Source organism: Phascolarctos cinereus, unplaced genomic scaffold (genome assembly GCF_003287225.1).
Source record: "Phascolarctos cinereus isolate Bilbo 61053 unplaced genomic scaffold, phaCin_HiC Scaffold_4;HRSCAF=312, whole genome shotgun sequence".
In the NCBI taxonomy this organism is placed as follows: Eukaryota; Metazoa; Chordata; class Mammalia; order Diprotodontia; family Phascolarctidae; genus Phascolarctos; species Phascolarctos cinereus.
In genome coordinates this window covers 104,407,072-104,425,451 of record NW_027555847.1, presented here as the reverse complement: position 1 = coordinate 104,425,451, position 18,380 = coordinate 104,407,072, and the positions used below count along the sequence as shown (strand labels likewise).

Genomic DNA, 18,380 nt, shown 5'->3' with positions numbered 1-18,380 from the left:
TATGGTTGGAAAAATTAGAATTTTAGGGGAAAATATAACGTTTAGAAAGTATTCTGGGTTTTTTAGGCAAAACACTAATTACAAATGAAAGTAAGCAGTGCATTATTTTTATTTTATTTTTTGTCCAGATTTTATGATTTCATTCCTGTAGAGGGATCTGGGTAAGGGAATTCTCTTCAACAATAAAGATTGTTCACTGCTTTACAGAGTTGTCAGGGGCACCGAGAGTTTAAGAGACTCGCTCAGGTTCACATAGCTAGAATGTGTTGCTTTATTATGGTCTATTTATTGAAAAATGAATGCATAGAAATTAGATAGATTCCTATCCAAATCCCATTTTGAGAATGAATTGGTAAGTAAGCCTTTTAAATGCACCTGTACAGGCATTTTGTAAATTTAAGATGCTCTACCATAGATCACATCTAGAAAATAGTGTTTAGTTCTAGACTCCACAATTTGAGAACAATATAGATAAGTTGGACAGTTGTCCAGATGAGGGCAACCAGGATGTTGAAGGGCCTGAGTTCATGTCATGTGACTGTTGGTTGAAGGAACTGAGGATGTTCAGCTTGGAAAAGAAAAGCCTGGCAGGGAAGGAAGGAGACATGATAGCTGGATTTCAAGTATTTGAAGGGCAGTTAGTTACATGGAAGAGGAATTAAACTTGTTCAGTTTAGCCCTGTAAAGCGAATCAGGAGCAACAGGGTGGGTGTTGCAAAGAGGGAAATTTTGGTTTGTCAGGGAAAACTTCCTAAAAATTCAAAAGTAGACTACACTAGTTGTTTCCCCTCCCTGGAGGTCTTCAAGCCACCAGCAGCATAACCACATGTTAGGTATGTTAGAGTGTAGATTTCTTTTAGATGTGGGTTGAACTAGCTGGCTACTAAGGTCCCTTCTAACTTATATTCTGTGACTTTGTGAAAATCTCAGGTTTACTAGTCCTTGATTTCTCGAATGACCTGTCAGTATTTTAATATCTTTAATTTTAAAACAATCTTAAAAATGTGAGAGTTGTACCCTAATTACAAAACAATACAGTACTGTTATGGTTGTTAATCACTTAACTCTTTCACATAGATCCTCTTATTCCTACTTACCAAACTCCACATCTTCTCTTTTAAGGGTATATTTTCATGTACACTGATATTAAAGAGCAGAGTATGAGTAGAAGGAATTATTTGGTTATAATTTTTGGCATTTGGGAAAAGAATTGAGAGTGGCATTGTGAGATTTTGGTATGATTTTATGTGTAAGTGGTAGATAGTGATTAGTTTTAAGAATATGAATTTCTGTAAGCTTATGCAATCATGTTGATTTTTTTGTTACATATATAATTAAAATATTGAATGAGGGTCACAAAATCCATTGGTAAATTTTAATTTATCTTCATATTAAAGAACATTTTACAGTTTTCAGTGTAATTTTAGAAAGAACCCTAAAGCACATTATAATTGGATATTGACATTTATCTTTGATACCATCTTCTGAAATTATTAAACATTTCTTCACATATTCATTTTATGAATTAAATTGACAATCTCTCATGTTTTTTCCTCCTTTTTTAACCATGTCACTTTTGTGTTTGATATAGAGTCACAATGGCTTCAGCTTTTCGCCTTTCTTTGAAACCAAAGGTCAGTGATAACATGACTCACCTAATGGTGGATTTTTCTCAGGAAAGACAGATGCTCCAGACTTTGAAGTTTCTGCCAGGTAAATGTAAAATTAATGTGGTGTTCTTATATTAAATAGATTTTCTCCCTTTTAAGTTTTTCTGTAGTGAACAGCTGTTTGGCTGTTATGGTCTGATTACTTTCATTTAGCTGTAAGTGTATGGACAAAATTAACAATATGATCTTGTTGTTGTTCAGTCGTTTCAGTTGTGTCTGACTCTTTGTAGCCTCACTTGGGACTTCCCTGGCAAGGATACTGGAGTGGTTTGCCATTTCCTTCTGCAGTTCATTTTAAGGATGAGGAATTGAGGCAAACCAGGGTTAAGTGACTTGCCCAGGGTCACATAGCTAGTAAGTGTCTGAGGCTGTATTTGAATTCGGGAAGATGAGTCTTCCTGACTCCAAGTCTGGCACTCTATCTACTGCACCACTTTCAATGGAGTGTTAATTTTTTTAAAAAAATTTAATATTTTATCTTTTCCCCAATTGCATGTAAAAATAATTTTAACTCTTGTTTTTTAGAACTTTTGAGTTCCAAATTCTCTCTCTCTCCTTTCTCTTACCCATCATTGAGAAGGCAGACAATTTGATGTAGGTTATACATGCTCAGTCATACAAAACATATTTCCATGTTACTCATGTTGTGAAGGAAAACACAGACAAGAAAACAAGAAAAATAAAGAAAAAGTATGCTTCAGTATACATTGTCTCCATCAGTTCTTTCTCTTGAGATGAATAGCGTTTTTCATCATAAGTCCTTCAGAATTATCTTAGATCATTGTATTGCTGAGAATAGCTAAGTCATTCATAGTTGATCATCATACAGTATTGCTGTTACTGTATACATTGTTCTCCTGGCTCTACTTATTTCATTTTGCATCAGTTCATGTAAGTCTTTTCAGGTTTTTCTGAGAGCATCCTGTTCATCATTTCTTATAGCACAATAGTATTCTGTCTCAATCTTATAGAACATTCAGTGGAGTATTAATTTTAAAATGGCAAAAGTATGGTAAAAATTTTTCTTTAAATAGTCCACACTGCTATTGTATGCATTATTATTATTGTTATTGTTATTATTATTTTTACTAAGTGACCTATTAAAATAATAGTTTATGCTCAATCAGGTAGCCAGAGCCATTAAAAATAATTAGGACAAAATGGGTATGTTATATAGTTTTTAAAAAATGTCTAATGGTTGGTTTTTTTTTTAATTTGAGTAAAATTTGAAGTGAGATGTTATTACTAAGGCAATGCATATTAGCTTGAAAAAACTTTTAAAATCTAGCGAGAGAGGTTGATCAAATAAAGTTGCACTTGTATAGATCTGCCTTGGCTGCTGAGCCTGATGCTGAGTAACTGTTTTTGTGTTAAGGCACTTGGATTATTGCTTTGGATACTATTAGAGACCATGTAGTGTAGTGAAAATAACATGTAGATTCAGCATCAAATCTCGTTTTGAATTTTGATTCTAGCTATGATGGGGCCTGGTATAAATCACTGAACTTCCTGAACCTCAGTTTTCTCATTTGTGAAATAAAGAATTTAGAATAAATTTTTTCTAACAGGCCTTTCAGTTTTAAGTTTTATATGCTGTAAAATGGTACTACTTGCTTTTCTTAGAGTTAAAAGAACTAAATGAGATGACTTTTAAGTGTTTAAGGGCTATCTAGACATTAATTATTAATAGTAACAATAGAAGTAGTAGTAGTAGTAATAGAAAATTAATGATTATTATGATTGAACAAATCAATAAGTAAACATTCATTAAGTATCTACTGTGTGCCAAATACTAGTCTAGGTGCTGGGGATACAAAGACAAAAAAAGAAGCAGTTCTTTCAAGGAGCTTGCATTCTATCTGAGAAGACGAAATGTACATACACAGGGTGTCCCAGAAGTCCTAGTGCAGTTTTAAACACTAATAGCTTGTAATCACTGGTAATAGATAGCTAGCTTGATTGGATTGGAGCAGCTAGATGGCACAGTGAATAGAGTGCCAGGCCTGGAATCAGGAAGACTCATTTTCCTGAGTTTGGATCTGGCCTCAGACACTTAATAGTTGTGTGACTTTGGGCAAGTCACTGAACCCTATTTCCCTCAGTTTCTTCATCTGTAAAATGAGCTGGAGAAGGAAATGGCAAACCTCTCTAGTATCTTTGCCAAGAAAACTCCAAAATGGGTCACAGAGAGTCAGACTTAACTGAAACTGAACTTAATTGGATTATGGCCCCTAAAGAGTTACTTGGCTTTGTAAGTTTTAATCCTTTAAAGCTGCACCAAGATTTCTGAATAAGCATATACAGAATAAATATATATGGAGTAAATATAAAAAGTGATGCAAGTTACTTAAGGAAGATGGACTCTGCATTTTGGGGTGATCAGGAAAGGCTTTATGTAGAAGGTAGTGGTTAGGCTGAGTCTTGAAAGAAGTGAAAGATTCTTTAAGACAGAAGTGAGGAGGGACTTAAGGTAAAATGTAAAATAACTACTATATTAATTGAAATTTACCCACTTAGAAGTGTTTTTCAAAAAATCATTAAGTTATCAAAATTATATGAGTTCTGGAAAATTTGAATTGGTTTTGTGCTAATCTGTGTTGTTCTTCGAATTATAAAGTTGAATTCTGTCAACTTTCTTAATGAAAAACTGCTATGTGTAAAGTGCTTGCCTGCCAGATGCTGAATAAGCAAATGAGCAGATTTAAACAACTCCAGACTTCAGAAACTTGTATCTAAAGTCTTCAGTTTGCTGATGTAAACCATACAATTCAGTCAGTTCACTTGAGTGCATGCGATGTGCTTGTCCCAGTGGACGATGTGAAAGAACATAAGAACATAGTTTCAGCTCAAATGGTTAAGGAGCTTGTAGTCTTTTTGGGAAGACAAAGGAAATACACATGAAATAATTACTGTCTATCATGGTAGATTTATTTGCCTTGTAATATTTATATACCATATAATCCAAATGTGTATATATGCATATATGTACTTATACAACATATAGTACATATATGTATATTGCCAAAGATCACATATTTTGCACTTTAGCTAGTATTCTTTCCCTAGCACTCCTAGTATATGCTATCCAATCAAACATCTAATAAATACTGTTTAATATAAGAGGCATATGGAAGAAGTAGAAAAATAATCTACATCTTTACTCCATTTCACCCATAGGGATGGTTACAACTAGATCTTGACATTGTAAATTTTTGACCTCTTTGATTAAAAATTGATATTCCCCTTTCTGACCCCTTCTGTCACACTACTTCTCTTTATGCTTCATTCCTTCTACACCTGTTTCTTAAACCTCACTAAGATTTCCTTTCCCTCCATCCCTCAGTAGTTTCTCAGGCCATTATCTCTGCTCTGACTTCACTTTCCTCCTTCTCCAACTTCAAATAAATAGGTAGCCGTTTCAACTCTACACTATCCTCTCCTCTGGAATTTCATGTCCCCTTGTTGAGCTGCCACTTTTCTTTTAAACATCAGTCCTGAATCGCTCCTACCATCTATCTCCTCTATTCTAGTCATGAGCTGCTGAACAAAAATTGAAGAAAGTCTCATAACTGTGCTGGGAGTATTATAACTTCATGTTACCAGGCCTCAAGTGGGCCCCCACTGCAACCAGCAAATTCTTTTATTCCTCCCTAATTGATCTTTTTTTTTTGGAGGGGGGGGAAGCAATCAGGGTTAAGTGACTTGACCAGGGTCACATGGTTAGTGTCTGAGGCCATATTTGAACTTGGGTACTCCTGACTCCATAGCTAGTGCTCTATCCACTGCACCACCTAGATGCCCCTCTAATTTATCTTTAATCTCAGACTTTACAGAAGCTATTCTAAACTTCATCCCTCCTCAAGTCTTCCACACTTCTGTATCTCAGCTGAAGACCTTGCTTCATGCTTTACTGAAAAAATTGAGGCCATTCAGCCTGAGCTCCCTCCTTTTCTATTCTCTTCATCTTAAAACCTCTCAGAATTATCTCTCATTCTTTCCTCCTTTTCCCAAGTTTCTGACAAAGAAGTTGTTCCTCTCTTTGCCAGGGTTCACCCTTCTACCCTTGCACTTCATCCCATTCCTTTCTGTCTTCTCTAACATATTTTATATCTTCAGTCTTTCTCTCCCACACTTAAATCTTCAACCTCTCCCTATCAACTGGTTCCTTTCCTACTACCTTCAAATGTGCCGGTCTCTCTCATTCTATTGTTCTCATTTCTTTACCCTTTCTGAGCCAAAGTCTTTGAAAAAGTTGTTTACATTTAAGTCCACTTCTTCTCCTTTCACTCACTATTCAACCTTTTCCAATTTGGTATGTGACTTCAGAAATCAACTCTCTCCAAAATTGCCAGCGAGCTCCTGATTTACAAAACTGAGTCTTTTCTCAGTCCTAATCTTTCTCCATTTATTTGTTAGATTTGATAATGTTGACGACCCTCTTCTGGAGTCTTGTTCTTCTCTTGGCCTAGATGATACTACTTCTACTCTCTCTTGGTTCTCTTTTTACCTGTTTGATCACTGCCTAGTGACTTTTGCTGGCTTTTTATCCAAATGCCCAATAACTGTGGTTGTTACTCTCTTAGTAACTTTATCAGCTTTCATGAGTTTAACTCTGCTTTCTATGCAGATGACTTTCAGATCTGTACATCTAGTCCTAGTCTTTTTCCTGAACTTCAGTCCTGCATCACCAGTTTCCTAGGAATGTTGCAAATTGAATGTTCCAAAGACACCTTAAACTCAGCAAGTCTAAAACTGAGCTAATTGTCTTTTCCATTAACTCCTCCCTTGTTCCAAACTTCCCTATTTCTGTTGAATGTATCACCATCCTCCCAGTGATACAGGTTCATAATCTTAGCATTATCCTTTACTCCTTGCTCTCCCACACAGCACATATCCCATTAGTTGTCAAAGCTTGCTTTTTCTACATTCACAACATCTTTTGCTTCTGACCCTTTTCTCTACTCACATAGCTGCCACCTTAATTCAAGTCCTCATCTTGAAGATTATGAAATGAATTCCTAATTGGTTTACCTGCCTCAAGTCCCTCCCTACTTCAGCCCATCCTCAATAGTCGTGCCTAAGTGATTTTCCTTAAGCATCCATTTAACTATATGACAAGAACTCCAGTGACTTCTTATTGTCTCTAGGATAAACATATACTCCTATGTTTACCTCTTAAAACCATATGGCACTTGGCCCCAACCTCTTGACCCCAAGTTTCATTGAACATTATTTCCCTTCCCAATTGTACACGTCTTATGACTCCTTGCTGAAATTTTGCTTCCAAATGATGTTCTGTATTCACATGCTTTTGGGAGACCTTCTAGGTCATTCACCACTTCTTCTATAATGTTTGAAGAGGTACTGATATAGTTCATATGCTGGTAAGGTTTTACCTTACCTCAAGGTAAGGTTTCATCTTTCCTGTTGAAGGTGTAGTCTCTGATTACATTTTCCATTAAAAAGTGGCAAATATGTGTTGAAGGAGCTTTCATTTTAGGAAGTTGAAAAAGGAGACCATTCTGCAATGTTTGACTTTTTTGGAGGGATTTGTGATACAGGACGAAGCCTCTGCTAGAATTAACCATAGAGGCAAAAATTTTTTGTGACTTGTTACTGCAGATGTTTACAGAATAATTAGAAACATTAATTTTGGAAACTATCTTATCTTTTTAAATATAAAGGAATAATATTGAAACCTGAATGAAATGCTTTTTTCATCATCATTATCTATTGGAAAATTAGTATCAATAAAATTATTTCAGCTATTTGTTTTGATATCTATTACGTGTTATTTTTATATTCTTGCATTTTGGATCTGAATATTTATATCTTAATCTTTATTTGTACTTGATTATACTATTGTACTATAGTAAGCATAGGCTAGAAGTATGAACTGCTTGAATCTAATTATTAGAGATATCTGTCTAACAAATTCATTCTTTCACTTAACCTTTAATATAAATATGACATGTTTATAGTGATGTACTGCTTAAAATACAGTAGATGACTCTTGAAAATAAAAAAAAATTAGTAACTGCTCTTAAATGTTGACATTGAATTATTTCTCTCATTTCCTTCTTATTTGAATATTAGGACTCATAATTTTTAATTTCTTTGAAATTATTCATTTCTTTAATGCCAAGGAATTGGGTCATCTTTAAAAACTGTTTTATATAAAACATTTTGTATTTTTAATCACTCAGTTCAAAAAAGTGTCTTTTTTTAAACAGAATGTAAGGAATCAGGATGGTCACTTGGCTTAACTGGAGTTGCTCATACAGTTCTAAAGCAGAATGAAAATATAAATGTTTGAATGGCAAACATAAACATTTGATTAGGATTCTAATAGCCTTTTTTCTCTTTTCTTGTAGTGCCCAAAGCTCCAGAGATAGATCCAGTAGAGTGCCTGGTAGCTGACAATTGTGTAACAGTTGCTTGGAGGATGCCAGAAGAAGATAATAAGATTGATCATTTTATACTAGAATACAGGAAAACAAATTTTGATGGACTTCCACGTGTAAAGGATGAGAGATGCTGGGAACTAATAGATTACATTAAGGGCACTGAATATACACTATCTGGTAAAGACTATGTATTCTCGTTTCCATAAATCAGTTCATGGAAATTGCTAACTTATTTATAATGAGTTGCTATAAAGGAAAGACTTAAGAATCCTATATGAAGCTTAGTTTTAAAATATGTATTATCAATGTGTTTCTGAAGTTTTAAAATTTACTTTTTATCTTCATTTTTTATTTTGTGTTCTCATTTATAACAAAAGGTACATTTTCTTTTTTACTGCTACATAGATTTATGAATGTTATTACTTTCTTGAGATATATTCCCAGTAGAGGCTTAGTAGATCAAAGGATATAATTACTTTCATGATTCTTTTGGCTTCTTGGCAGATTGATTTCCAAAAGGATTTTACCAACTTCCATAGATACCAACAGTGTGTATATGTGTTCCTTTTTTTCTAACATCCTAGACAATGTGATTATGTTTAATTAATTTTTACTCAAATGCTGTTTAATTTGCATTTCTGTAGTTAATTGAGGTTGAACAGATTTTCAGATGTCTTATGCTATTTGTGTTTCTTAAAAGTATAAATTATCTATATATATATATATATACTTTGACCATTTATCTTGTAGATATTAGATATTATTATTTAGAGGTTTTTATCAGTTTTTTGTGAATTCTGGGTATCCATTCACATCAATAAGCATTTATTAAACACCTGTGTGCCAGGGACTGTGCTAAGTACTGGGGATACAAAGAAAGGCAGAAAATAGGCCCTGCTTGCGGAATGCACAGTCTAATGGCTGGAGGAGACAACATGCAAACATCTGTGTCCAAGCAGTCTATATACATGAAACTGGAGATAGTCAACCGAGAGAAGGAACTAGCATTAAGAGGGATCAGGAAGGGTTTCTTGTACAGGGTAGAATTTTAGCTGGGACTTCAGGGAAGCCTAGAGGTGGAGATGAGAAGGGACAGTATTCCAGGCATGAAAGACAGCTTGGGAAAATACGTATTTGGGAGATAGTTTCTTGTTTGAGGAACAATAAGGAAGTCAGTGTCCCTGGATCATAATGAAAGAGAGTAAGGTATAAGAAGACTGGAAAAATAGGAATGGACCAGATTATGAAGGGCTTTAAATGCCAAGCAAAATTTTATATTTGATCTTGGAAGTAATAGGGAACCCATGAAGTTTATTGAATGTAAGGGTGACATGATAAGACCAGTGTATTAGGAAGATCAGTTTGATGGTTGAGTTGAGGATGGACTGTAATGGGGAGAGACTTGAGGCAGGGAGACCAAACAGCAGAATATTTCAGTAGTCTAGACACGAGGGGATGAGGGCCTGTACTAGCATTGTGGTAGTGCCAAAAGAGAGAAGGGATGCATAGCAGAGATGTTGTGAAGGTAGACTTCATAACAGGACTTGGCAACAAATTACTATGGGCTAGGAGAAGGGGGGAGGAGTGAATAGTAGAGGAGGACAGCCAGGTTGAGAGCCTGGGTGACTGAGAAGATGATGGCCTTCAACAGTAGTGGGGAAGTTAGGAACAGGGGAGGATTTGGGGAGAAAGATATTGAGTTCAATTTTGGACATGTTGAGTTTAAGATGACCGCGGGATATCCAGTTTGAAATGTCTATTGGGCATTTGGAGATGAGAGACTAGAGGTTAAGGATGAGGTTAGAGTTGATAAGTTGACCTGAGAATCATCAGCATAGAGGTGACAATTGAATCTATGATAAGAATTGATGAGATCACTAAAAAAAATACTATAGAAGGAGAAGAGAAGAGAGCTAAGAATAGAGCCTTGGGGGACACCTACAGTTTGTATACATGACCTGAATGAAGATCCAACAAAGGAGACTGAGGAGTGATTTGATGCATAGGTGGAAAGCTAGGAGAGAGAAGTGTCACAAAAACCTAGAGAAGAGAGTAATCCAGCAGAAGAGGGTGATTGACAACATCAGAGCCTGTAGAGAGTTCAGGAATGATGAGAATTGTGAAAAGGCTATTAGAAATCTTTGGTGGCTTTGGAGAGAGCAGTTTCAGTTGGATGATAAGGTTGGAAACCAGACTGCAGAGAATTAAGAGTGAAAGAAGCACCTGGTATAAACAGCTTTCTCAAGGAATGTAGCCAGAAAAGGGAGGAAACATAGACAGTAGCCAGTGGGGATGGATGGAGTGAACTGCCTTAATGCTAGTTTCTTCTCTCTGTTGATTATATCTCAAAATGAGGGATTTTTCAGGATAGAGAAGATGTGGGAATATTTGTAAGCAGTAGAGAAGCAACCAGTAGACAGGGAGAGATTAAAAGGGTAAGTGAGAGAATAAGGATGGTAAGGGAGATAGTCTGTTGGAGAAGATGGAATGGGATGCAATCCCTGAGTGAAATGTTCTTTACGAGGCCAAAAAGAGTTTATTTAATGTTTTATTGTTTAACATTTTATGTTTTTATTTTCCTTTGTGGATGAGAATCATTCACATTCTAGCTGGCTTAAAGTTTGATTCAAAATATGTGAAATTGAGTTTGAGCTTTCACTAAGACTATGGCAAAAGAGTATTCTAATGCAGAGGTGTTTACCTTAATGAGGAGAGGAACTACCTCTTCATCTGGGGCAGGGGTGAAGGAGGACATAGTGGTAGAGGGGATAAAAGGGTGCATGAAACCTGCCATGTAAAAAGCTACCAGATTCCTTTTTGGATGGTAAATATGGATTTAATGAACCTCAGAGGAGGAACATGATCTTGTGTTTTTTAGTGAAAGATGAAGTAAGGTTCTCAAATGAGAGGGTGGGGGAGGGGAGCCATGGAAGATTTGAAGAGGGATGGAAAGATTTGGAAAAGGTTCTGTGGTGATAAATGTGATAGTGAATCAATTAAGGAGTAATTATGGATGTAACAGGCCCCAGTATAGTGAGGGTCCATTAGAGATTATATAGCATAGTGAAAACAGTTAGTGCAGTTTCATGATTTTTTGCACCTTTGTTCAGAAGCTCATGAGTAAGAGTGAAGGGAGCAGAAGTTGGGAGTGATCTAAGATAAGCTTTAGAGGGCAAGTTCTGTGATAGGATGAGCAGGCTAGGAACTGGAGAGATGAGGGCAGATAGAGTTGAATTTGTTAACCAGAGAGTAAGTATGAGGAAGGGAAGAGTGTATAGTTAGCACAGGAGTGATGGCCTAGGAAACAACTGAGGAACGGAGGCATTGAATGTTTCAGTCAAGATGAAAAACAAGTGTAACAATTGTGGGCAGAGGATCTGCATATGTAGCTGAGGTAAGGTGGAGCAGTAGGTAGAAGTAGGTTAAATGAGTAAGTTGAGGAACTGGGAGGTTACTGTATTTGTTGATGTATCAGTATGTATGGTAGAGTCCTTTAGTAGGAGGGCAGGAATTGGGGAGGAAAGACTGAACCAGGCCCTGCACTCATTGAGGAAAAAAAGAGAGTGTTCTTGAGTTTTGTTGATAACACTACCAGATTCTTGATTAGATGGTAAATATGGATTGAATGAACCTCGAAGGAGGAAGAGGTTGACACTTCAGCAGTGGGGAACCTGTGGCCTCAAAGCCACTTGTGGCCCTCTAGGCCCTCAAGTTCAGCCCCTTGACTGAATCCAGACTTCACAGTGATTGGATTCAATCAAAGGGCTGTACTTGAGGACCTAGAGGGCCACAGGTTCCCCCCTCCTGGTTGAGTGATAGTAGTAAAGGAAGAGCTTGGAATTGACTTTGGAGAGCAAGGACTATTCCAGCTCCTCTGTATAGACCAGTGAGTTGGGGATAGAGTGAAAGTGCAAACAGTGCTGGAAAAGGTGGGCAAGGATGCAATATCATCAGGAAGAAGCCAGGTCTCAGTCCTAGCAAGATGATGGAAGGAGTGGGAAAAGAAAAGATTTAAGATGAAAGCAAGTTTGTTACCTGTAGAGTAGGCATTTCAAAGAGCACAGTGGTATGTTGTGGGGGAGGGATTGGTTTGAGGGGGAGGGAAATTAGGAAGTGGGCAGTGGAGGATAGAGAAAGAGGTTTGAACAGTGACAGCTGGGGGTTCAGAATCACTGGGATGGGGAGGGTATTTTAGGGTGGGAGTTTGTTAATCATTGAGGAATGAATTTAGGTAGATAATCATTCTTAGGGGTGTGGCCCCTGGGTGGAATCCTCTGCTGGCTGTAGTGTGTAGCTAGAAAGTTGGAAAGTAAAGTGGAAAGAGAGGTACCTACATAGTGTCATACTCAGGTGAGGCAGTTTGTGCAGGTGGAGTTGCAGGAGGGAGTGTGATATAATGATTGGTTTAGGAAGGCAAGGAATCTAAAAAGCTCTCCTCCTTTCCCTGCCAAGCTCTTCCCTGTATCTGAATTTTACCTTGTTTTTCTATGGACGGATAAGCCTGTATTTGCCCTCTAGACATAGTACTTACAAGATAGCTAAGTGCCACACTGTATAGACCACTGGGAGGGGAGTCAGAAAGACCTGAGTTTTTTTTCCACTTCAGACATTTACTAGCTATCTAATCCTGGGCAACTCAGTTGTCTGCCTTAGTTTCCTCACTTCTAAAAGGGGGATAATAAAAGTACTTACCTCCCAGACTTGTTGTGAGGATCAAATAAGACAATATTTGTGAGAAGCATTTAGCACAGTACCTGGCATACCCTTACTCGCATAGTAGGCACTTAATAAATGCTTGTTTCCTTCCTTCCTGTTTCATTGATTGTTAAAAATAACTAATATGAAGGCAATTTAAAGATTAACTTAATATTATCTCTATTTAATGTAGTACCTTATTCCTCTTTGGTATCTAAAAAATACTAATTTGGCTGATTTTCATGTGAAAATCTTAATGATAATATCATTGTTGAGAAATCTCTAGTATTCCTTCATTCAACATCAATGATCACTGGGAATCGCAGGTTGATTAAAAAGTTCATTAAAATAATTCTGGTGGTCAGAGAGCTTAGAAGCATGTAGGGAAAATGGAGATACCTACAACTGTAATGCAAAGTATAACATGAAAGTACAGCAGGACAAATAAAAAGGACAGGTCAAACTAATTCTGACTTGAATGGATCATGGAAAGCTATATAAAACTGCCAAATTTACCAAGGTGTCATTTGCTTTTTTATATGAAATGATAGTACTACTACCCAAAGAAATATAAAACACCTTTAAGTTTCTCATTCCTTTTGAAGAGAATAAATTGCTAAATCATGAAATCTTTGACACTGTGGTTTAATTGGAGACTGAGAGGAAGTAGGATGCTTTTGACCTTTTTTAGAGATTTGAAACTATTTCACTATCTAAAGGGCAAATGGATTGTATTTGTTGATAAAAAACGGTGTTTCTTTGACTGAAGTACCACACAAATAATTTACCCATTTTTAAAAAAAAATCTGAGTGAGATGCTCTTCACAAGGTCAGACAAGGTGTTCTTAATGGTAGCATTTTATGGTTTTATTTTCTTTTGTGAATGAAGATCATTTATGTTCTTTCAGGCTTAAAGTTTGATTCAAAATATATGAACTTTCGAGTTCGAGCTTGCAACAAGGCGGTAGCAGGAGAGTATTCTGATCCAATAACATTGGAAACCAAAGGTAAAATGAATAGCTACATAAGAAACAAAATTTCTGTGGCTCTCTATAATCATTTAAGGTTCTGTGCTAGGAGGTTAAAATTGAATTGGGGAATATATCAAGCTTGACTCCATTTTATCTTCCTATAAGCTCTTAGCAATAGAGTTTGCTGTATGCTGGACAAGTGGCTTCCTTTTTCTTGATGCTTCATGTGTGAAAGAGGCAGAAATGATGTTGAATAATCCTCAGTGGGCACCTTAGTCTCATTTCACACTGAATTATTAAAGGACTGTTATATAAGTAGGTTTGAGGGCCATAAATACCCTTCCATATAGTTTCCTTCCAGATTCCAGAATGATTTTTCGGTTTCCAAGCATTTTATGTAGTGATTGTATAGTGTCTTCTAGTTGTATAATTTTCCTATATAATTTAGTGACCAACAGAGAACCATATTCAGCAACTTTAGCTATATTTTGTTTCCTGTACCTGAGGCTATTTGTATTGTCTTCTTCAAATCATTTAGTATTAAATCAGTCTATGGCTTATGGGGCTTCTCTGGGTTGAGGCCATTTCTATTAGTGTTGACCCTGGATCAGTCATAAAATAAATCTCCCTTAAGTCCTAAGGATTTTGGAGAGATTTTGTTCTGTTCCCACCTGAGGTTTCGTTCACTAATGTATCAGCTTTGCTGACCATGCCTAAAATTAAACCCTTACCCGCATTGAACAGAACCAATCTCATCTCCTACAGATTTTAGTACCACAGATATCCTGGGATCAGTCCACACCAGTCCACACCAGTAGAATTACTAGTGATGGAAGTAGCCGAGTAGGAAATCCCAACCTGAACTAGACCAAATACCCACCCATTTGTAAACATCCTCTGTATATGGGTTTGCTGCAGGACTTCTTAAATGATTCTCAACATAAATACTCAGTGGAGATGATACAGAACTAAGATAAAAGGGAGATAGACATAGTTGGGGCCACAAGGAGTCCCATGTATTCTTACTGTCATCCTTGGTTAGACAAACACTAGATTTAATGTATTAGACTTGGCCCAGGGAAAGAAATAAGGGGTGAGGGGAGATAATTTAGTTCTGCGAATAGTGATAGATATGGAGCAGAAGACTTTGGATACATTCTGTTTTTCCATTTATTAACTACCTGTCGGACCTTGAACAAGTCTGTTTCTCTCATTCTTGTTCAATCCATAAAATTAGGGAGTTAGACTAGATGACTTCTAAAGGCCCTTCTAGCTTTCATTCTGTGATCTTGTGACCATACAGTAAGGGAATTGTCAGTGTTTCTGTTCTTACCTTACATCTGTACCTTTAGTTTTTTTTTAAGGCCTGTGATTTCCAGCTTTGTCTTTCTTGTAATCTTCTTAATTGGATACTAGCAAAAACTTTGCAGTTCATCCTAATGCCTAAAGGGAAGTAAAAGTAGTACCTAGTTTTTAAAACTCTGCTTAAATTAACATATAAACACAATTATCACAATGATAGCCCTTTAACCTTTAATTTGTGTATGTAGGCATTCATTCCCTTTTGTTCCAGCTCCTTGTGTTAATAATAGCAGTGTGGTAGTAATGCCCATTCTTTCAGGTCTGGATCCGCTAGTGTATTTCTTTGAGTTGTTTTTGGTAGGAATTAGTACTTCAGGAAATTTTCACAATGAAGGTAGGGCTGATTCTAAAACCGTTTCCTGTATAACAAATTATTCTTTTTTTTTCCCCTTGCTTTGTTCTGTGTTTGGCCAGAAAGGTGGTCATCACATCTTTTTCTGAGGTTCCTTCTCATAAATGATTCTAATATGTATCTTTACCTAAGTTGAGAAACTAGTTTCTAGGGCAATATACAGAGTAAGAACTAAGACTTTGGGGACACCCGGTACTGTGACTGGAAAGGAATTACTTAAATGGTTTTTTAATGATGGGGTAAGAGTTGCACCAAAGGTATTGTGTTATGTAGTGGATAGAAGCCTGACTTAGAAATCATGAAGACCTGTATTCAACTCCTGTCTCTGATACATACAGGCTATATGACCCTGGGCAAATCACTTAACTTTACAGGTATCCTAGGCAGTGCTCTAGAACTGTAAATTGGGGAGCAGGCTCTGATTTGTAGAGCAGAGTTCCTCACTGGTTCCTTAAATGAAATCACAGATCTAGTCCAAAAAACAGTTGGTACCATAGTGGTATATGGTAGAAAGTACTAGACTGGGAATGGAGACCAGTTTTCTTGTCCCATCCATGACCATAGGTAACTAGTAACCTTATCATCATCATCATTATTATTATTGTTAATAATATTTATGTGTTTGTCAGTTTTATTGGCATATATTTGAACAAAATAGTTTCTGTCAGTATTCTTTATTCTTCATTTGTTATGATTTCTTTTTCCTTTTTGACACTGGTAATTTGGTTTTTCTCTTAAAAAATCAAATAAGCTAATGGTTTATTTTATTGTTACTGTCCCAAAAAACTCCAGTTCCTTGTTTAATTTTTTTAATTCAGGGGTTTAAAAATTGTATTTCTTTATTTTTAATGTTACTGATAATCTCTTTTTTGATTTCCAAGATTTCTCATGGTACTTAATTGGAATTTAAAATTTGTCAGTGTTCTAGTTTTTTTTTAAAGTTGTATACCCAATTTGTTAATCTGTTCTTTTTCTCTTTTGTTGATAAAAGTGATTAGATATATCTATTTTTTCCCCTAAAAACTGCTATGTTTGCATCCCACAATATTTAGTATGTTACCTTATTGTTGTCACTTTCTGTACTGGGATTATTTATAGTTTCCGTGGTTTGTTCTTTGACCTACCAGTTCTTTTAGATTTACTTGGTTTTCAGTTGATTTTTAATGCTTTATTCAGTGGCCCTTTGTTGAATATAAATTTTTATTATATTGTGGTCAAATTATTTAATTAAAGGATATTTTTAATATTTTTATGTTTTTCTGCATTTGTTTCTAAGGTTTTTATGCCTTAATACATGGTCAGTTTTTCTGAATGTACCATATATAGCTGAGAAATATGTATCTTCCTTTCTATTTACATTCAATAACTGACAGATATTTATCATAGCAAACATTTCTAAAGTTCTGTTTAGGTCCTTAACTTCTTTCATGTGTGTGTTCTTGTTGCTAGATTTTTCTTGGTCTTTTTTTTTGTACATTGAAGTTTTCTGCCATTAGTTTAATTATGTATTTCTCCCTGTAATTCTTTTATCTTTTCCTTTTAAATATTTAGATTTTGTGTCACTTGATTCACATACACTAAATTTTAAAATTAATTTATTGTCTGTGGTGCCTTTCAGCAAAATTTAGTTGCCTTATATTTATCTCTTTTAAAGTCTATTTTTTCTTTTGTTTTGTCTGAAATCATCATTGCTACCCTTGCTCTTTTGATTTCAGCTGAAGCATCATAGATGTTGCTCCAGTTCCTTATTTTAACTCTATATGAATCTTTGTTTTAACTGTGTTTCTTATAAACAATATAGTCTTTTATTATGCTTTCTAATCCATTCTGCTATCCTCTTCCATTTTATGGGTCAGTTCAACCCATTCACATTCAGAGTTAAGAGGGTAATTATATTGTATTTCCATCCATTATGATGTTAATTGTATTTCCATCCATCCTGTTCTTTTATACTTTTCCCTGTCTTTGCTTAAACCTTCTTTACAAAGAAGACAGATGGTCTTGGAATAGGATTTTTAAAAAAAAAATAGCTAGCATATATGTAGTGTTGACTGTGCTAGGCTCTATATTGAGTGCCTTACAGTTATCATCTCATTTGATTCTCAAGTGGATGCTATTATTATCCCTCCTTTTACAAGTTGAAGAAACTGAGGCAGAGAGCAGTTAAGTGACTTGCTGGGAGTCACACAGCTAGTAAGTGTTTGGTCAGATTTGAACTCAGGTCTTCAGGCCCAATGCCCTATCAACTGCACCACCCAGCTGCCCCCAAAATGTTTATAGCTCTTTCTAAAAATATTTCTTCAATACATGACTAGAAACTGCTTTAAGTGTTCTGGTCCACAACATAACTTTATCTGGGGTCATTCACATTCCTTAACATGAGATATTATAGCCAGTAGAAGGGGATAATTTTTACAGCTGCTCAGTAGATAAGGTTGTGCAAAGATGTCTAATTTTACCATAGGATTATAGGATTTAGAGATGGAAGTGAACTTTGTAGTCACTCAGTATCGTTCTTTTCCCACCCTACTTTTATAATTGAAATTGAAAGAAACCTTTAAATCTTAACCAGATTTGTGGTTATTGTCCTAAGATAGGCTTTAAGGAGCACTTGCTTACAGGTTGCAGTTCTGAAATCCATGATCTTCAGACTTCTCCTGTATGTTGTTGCTGTTCAGTTGTTTTTTCAGTCGTGTCAGACTCTTTGTGACCCTATTTGGGGTTTTCTTGGGAGAGATACTGGAGTGGTTTTGCCATTTCCTTTTCCAGCTTATTTTACAGATGAGGAAACTGAGGCAAACAGGGTTAAGTGACATGCCCAGGGTCACACAACTAGTAAATATCTGAGGCCAGATTTGAACTCAGGAAGATAAGTATTCCTGGCTCCAAACTTGGCACCTCACTATACCACCTAGCAGCCCCT

At 36.1% G+C, this 18,380-nt stretch overlaps 1 protein-coding gene across 6 annotated transcripts in view; it reads left to right on the top strand.

Annotated features, from left to right (window-relative positions):
• The window catches only part of FSD1L (fibronectin type III and SPRY domain containing 1 like), an 87,503-nt gene that overhangs the window by 43,582 nt on the left and 25,541 nt on the right, over nucleotides 1–18,380 (top strand). For all 6 annotated transcript variants that reach the window (XM_021002211.2, XM_021002210.2, XM_021002208.2 and 3 more), the window contains 3 exons: nucleotides 1,592–1,713; nucleotides 8,045–8,254; nucleotides 13,681–13,779. In XM_021002211.2, the coding sequence (XP_020857870.1) occupies nucleotides 1,592–1,713; nucleotides 8,045–8,254; nucleotides 13,681–13,779 (431 nt within the window). The remainder of the gene's footprint in view (nucleotides 1–1,591; nucleotides 1,714–8,044; nucleotides 8,255–13,680; nucleotides 13,780–18,380) is intronic.